The 5,176-nt window shown below is 50.8% G+C and overlaps 1 protein-coding gene across 1 annotated transcript; it reads right to left on the minus strand.

Moving 5' to 3' along the window:
- Positions 1 to 608: 608 nt before the first annotated feature.
- Positions 609 to 4,634, minus strand: LOC137322743 (uncharacterized). Its single transcript, XM_067985757.1, has 2 exons — positions 4,600 to 4,634; positions 609 to 3,837 (listed from the first exon to the last, which is right to left on the minus strand). The coding sequence occupies exon 2, from the start codon at positions 3,143 to 3,145 to the stop codon at positions 1,214 to 1,216; it is 1,932 nt and encodes a 643-aa protein (XP_067841858.1). The 5' UTR covers positions 3,146 to 3,837; positions 4,600 to 4,634; the 3' UTR covers positions 609 to 1,213.
- Positions 4,635 to 5,176: the final 542 nt, after the last annotated feature.

Below are 5,176 nucleotides of genomic sequence, written 5' to 3' on the forward strand. Positions count from 1 at the left end.
AAGCCAATTCCTCTGGTGCTGTTGTGGTTCCATTTTTTTTTCAATCAATGGAAGTAATTCACCAGCCACACGAGAGGACCCCAGAGACTGAGATATACCATTGTAAACAATTTTACAACACCAAGTTATAGTCCAGCAATTTTATTTTAAATTCACAAGCTTTCGGAGATTTTCTCCTTCCTCAGGTAAATGTTTCAAGATCTCCTTGAAGCCTACGCATTTATACATATTGAATAATACATGGTGTTTACAGACTGCCCCTGCAACTGCCCGTTGCCAAGGCAATCACCGTGTTCAGACAGAGAGGTGTCATCTGCAGAACCCCCGAATACACATTCAACAAAAAAACAAACAGGGAAAAAAAACAGAGAAAAAAAAACACAGAGAGAGGCAGAAACATCCGGAAGGCAGAGAGAGCCAGCAAATGACCCATTATATTAAAAACAGATAACATTTGTTCGCTGGTGGGGTAACGTGTAGCGTGACATGAACCCAAGATCCCGGTTGAGGCCGTCCTCATGGGTGCGGAACTTGGCTATCAATTTCTGCTCGACGATTTTGCGTTGTCGTGTGTCTCGAAGGCCGCCTTGGAGTACGCTTACCCGAAGGTCGGTGGATGAATGTCCATGACTGCTGAAGTGTTCCCCGACTGGGAGGGAACCCTCCTGTTTGGCGATTGTTGCGCGGTGTCCGTTCATCCGTTGTCGCAGCGTCTGCATGGTCTCGCCAATGTACCATGCTCTGGGGCATCCTTTCCTGCAACGTATGAGGTAGACAACGTTGGCCGAGTCACAGGAGTATGAACCATGCACCTGGTGGGTGGTGTCATCTCGTGTGATGGTGGTATCTGTGTCGATGATCTGGCATGTCTTGCAGAGGTTACCGTGGCAGGGTTGTGTGGCGTCGTGGACGCTGTTCTCTTGAAAGCTGGGTAGTTTGCTGCGAACGATGGTCTGTTTGAGGTTGGGTGGCTGTTTAAAGGCGAGTAGTGGAGGTGTGGGGATGGCCATAGCGAGGTGTTTGTCCTCATTGATGACATGTTGAAGGCTGCGGAGAACATGGCGTAGTTTCTCCGCTCCGGGGAAGTACTGGACGACAAAGGGTACTCTGTTGGTTGCGTCCCGTGTTAGTCTCCTGAGGAGGTCTATGCGATTTTTTGCTGTGGCCCGTCGGAACTGTCGATCGATGAGTCGAGCGTCATATCCCGTTCTTACTAGGCGTCTTTCAGCGTCTGTAGGTGTCCATCGCGTTCCTCCTCGTCTGAGCAGACCCTGTGTATTCGCAGGGCCTGTCCATAGGGGATGGCCTCTTTGACGTGGTTAGGGTGGAAGCTGGAAAAGTGGAGCATCGTGAGGTTGTCCGTGGGCTTGCAGTAGAGTGAGGTGCTGAGGTGCCCGTCTTTGAGGGAGATTCGTGTGTCCAAGAAAGAAACTGATTCTGAGGAGTAGTCCATGGTGAGCTTGATGGTGGGATGGAACTTGTTGATGTTATCGTGTAGTCTCTTTAGTGATTCCTTGCCGTGGGTCCATAGAAAGAAAATGTCGTCGATGTATCTGGTGTATAGTGTTGGTTGGAGGTCTTGTGCAGTGAAGAAGTCCTGCTCGAACTTGTGCATGAAAATGTTGGCGTATTGGGGTGCGAATTTGGTCCCCATGGCTGTTCCGTGTGTTTGGGTAAAGAACTGGTTATCGAAGGTGAAGACATTGTGATCCAGGATGAAGCGGATGAGTTGTAGGATGGCTTCCGGAGATTGGCTGTTGTTGGTGTTGAGTATTGATGCTGTCGCAGCGATGCCGTCATCGTGGGGGATACTGGTGTATAGTGCCGAGACGTCCATCGTGGTGAGAAGTGTTCCTGGTTCAACTGGTCCGTGGGTACTGAGTTTTTGTAGGAAGTCTGTAGTGTCGCGACAGAAGCTGGGGGTTCCCTGTACGATGGGTTTCAGGATGCCCTCGATGTATCCAGAGAGGTTCTCACACAGGGTTCCGTTGCCTGATACGATGGGACGTCCGGGTGTGTTGGCTTTGTGTATCTTTGGGAGGCAGTAGAAGTCTCCCACGCGGGGATTACGTGGGATGAGAATGCGTAGGATGCTTTGAAGGTCTGGATCGAAGGTCTTGATCAGTTTGTTGAGCTGGTGGGTGTGTTCTTTGGTCGGATCTGCGGGTAACCGTCTGTAGTGTTCCTGGTTGTCCAGTTGTCGGTATGCTTCTTTGCAATAGTCTGTTCTGTTCTGTATGACTATGGCTCCTCCTTTGTCCGCTGGTTTGATGACGATGTTGCGGTTGGTCTTGAGAGCGTTGATGGCGTTGCGTTGTGCTTGGGTGACATTCTGGACTGTCTTCTGAGTGCGGCTGATGAATCTGGCATTGACGCATTTCCTGACAGCTTGAGCATACATGTCCAGCTGAGGGCAGCGACCCTCCGGAGGAGTCCAGTTTGACTCTTTCCTCTTCGGTTGCTGTACCGCGGATCCCTCTGTCTGCTGTTCCGGATCGTCGATTGTCTCATTGGGTTCGCTGCTGAAATCTTGGGGTTTGTGGTAGAATTCCCGGAGCCTCATTCTCCTGATGAATTCCTCTGTGTCCGCCGCGAGACTAGTGGGGTCCATTTTGGTAGTGGGGCAGAAATTGAGCCCTCGGCTGAGAACTTCGATTTCGTCTGGTTGAAGGGTGTGGTCGGATAAATTGACAATAGACTTCCCTGTGGTTGCAACCGTGGTACCAGGGGAAGCTTGGTCGTTGCTGGTGGTGATGCCGAGTTTCTCAAGCTTCCTGCTCTTGGTTTTCATGTAGGCAGCGTAGTTCCGTTGCCTCGTCTGTTTGGCGGTATAACGTAGCTGGTCTGCTGTGTCCTGAGTACAGGTTGAGAGTATGGACTCTATCTTGGTTTCGAGGTTGTGGCGTCTGCTGTAGAGTTGGTGTATGAGATGGTTGCGGAGTGTGCGAGAGGTACGGCGGCAGAGTCTCTCAGCGTAATCCGAGTTGTATGTGGACTTGAGTGGGTTCGTGATCTGGAGTCCTTTCGGGATCTTGTCTGCTTTCTTGCAGCTCTGTAAAAACTTGATGTCTGTGTCTAAATGCGCGATCTTCTTGGATATCCTTTCCACTGTGAGCCGGCAGTTTGTGGTGTCGATGGTAGTCATGATGTGGAGATGCCGGTGATGGACTGGGGTTGACAATTGTAAACAATTTTACAACACCAAGTTATAGTCCAGCAATTTTATTTTAAATTCACAAGCTTTCGGAGATTTTCTCCTTCCTCAGGTAAATGTTTCAAGATCTCCTTGAAGCCTACGCATTTATACATATTGAATAATACATGGTGTTTACAGACTGCCCCTGCAACTGCCCGTTGCCAAGGCAATCACCGTGTTCAGACAGAGAGGTGTCATCTGCAGAACCCCCGAATACACATTCAACAAAAAAACAAACAGGGAAAAAAAACAGAGAAAAAAAAACACAGAGAGAGGCAGAAACATCCGGAAGGCAGAGAGAGCCAGCAAATGACCCATTATATTAAAAACAGATAACATTTGTTCGCTGGTGGGGTAACGTGTAGCGTGACATGAACCCAAGATCCCGGTTGAGGCCGTCCTCATGGGTGCGGAACTTGGCTATCAATTTCTGCTCGACGATTTTGCGTTGTCGTGTGTCTCGAAGGCCGCCTTGGAGTACGCTTACCCGAAGGTCGGTGGATGAATGTCCATGACTGCTGAAGTGTTCCCCGACTGGGAGGGAACCCTCCTGTTTGGCGATTGTTGCGCGGTGTCCGTTCATCCGTTGTCGCAGCGTCTGCATGGTCTCGCCAATGTACCATGCTCTGGGGCATCCTTTCCTGCAACGTATGAGGTAGACAACGTTGGCCTCTCTCTGCCTTCCGGATGTTTCTGCCTCTCTCTGTGTTTTTTTTTCTCTGTTTTTTTTCCCTGTTTGTTTTTTTGTTTGTAAACAATTTTACAACACCAAGTTATAGTCCAGCAATTTTATTTTAAATTCACAAGCTTTCGGAGATTTTCTCCTTCCTCAGGTAAAATGTTGAATGTGTATTCGGGGGTTCTGCAGATGACACCTCTCTGTCTGAACACGGTGATTGCCTTGGCAACGGGCAGTTGCAGGGGCAGTCTGTAAACACCATGTATTATTCAATATGTATAAATGCGTAGGCTTCAAGGAGATCTTGAAACATTTACCTGAGGAAGGAGAAAATCTCCGAAAGCTTGTGAATTTAAAATAAAATTGCTGGACTATAACTTGGTGTTGTAAAATTGTTTACAATTGTCAACCCCAGTCCATCACCGGCATCTCCACATCGAGATATACCATGAAATGTCTCTACAGTATCCTGTGTATTAAAAATGCTATTGGGTTTGGGGGACGGGGGCGAAGAAAAAGCTTGCAGCTCTAAAGAGGAAGTGAGCCAGTAAGATCGTAAATGACTGGAAACTAGAGTTCGGCAGGTGTTTGCAGAACAGAGAAAATCAGGATAATTTGAAACTCTTTCAACTGGAGTGAAATTGCAAATAAACAATGTTCCAAGAATTTTATTTTAAATTCACAATGTTCCAAGACGCAAGAGAGCGAGGGATTGAAGAGTTACCGTGTCTCCGCTGTCGCCCTGATGGAGAGAATTTGTCCTGGGATTTCAATCCGCTCTCGGCGTCCCGGTTGCGGTGCGGATCCTCCGCTCTCCGCGCCCCCGTTGCGGTGCGGATCCTCCGCTCTCGGCGTCCCGGTTGCGGTGCGGATCCTCCGCTCTCAGCGTCCCGGTTGCGGTGCGGATCCTCCGCTCTCGGCGTCCCGGTTGCGGTGCGGATCCTCCGCTCTCGGCGCCCCGGTTGCGGTGCGGATCCTCCGCTCTCGGCGTCCCGGTTGCGGTGCGGATCCTCCGCTCTCCGCGTCCCGGTTGCGGTGCGGATCCTCCGCTCTCGGCGTCCCGGTTGCGGTGCGGATCCTCCGCTCTCCGCGTCCCGGTTGCGGTGCGGATCCTCCGCTCTCGGCGCCCCGGTTGCGGTGCGGATCCTCCGCTCTTCGCGCCCCGGTTGCGGTGCGGATTCTCCGCTCTCGGCGCCCCGGTTGCGGTGCGGATCCTCCGCTCTCGGCGTCCCGGTTGCGGTGCGGATCCTCCGCTCTCCGCGTCCCGGTTGCGGTTCCGGTGTCTCGCCTGTTGTTTTGCT

This window comes from Heptranchias perlo, chromosome 6 (assembly GCF_035084215.1).
Source record: "Heptranchias perlo isolate sHepPer1 chromosome 6, sHepPer1.hap1, whole genome shotgun sequence".
In the NCBI taxonomy this organism is placed as follows: Eukaryota; Metazoa; Chordata; class Chondrichthyes; order Hexanchiformes; family Hexanchidae; genus Heptranchias; species Heptranchias perlo.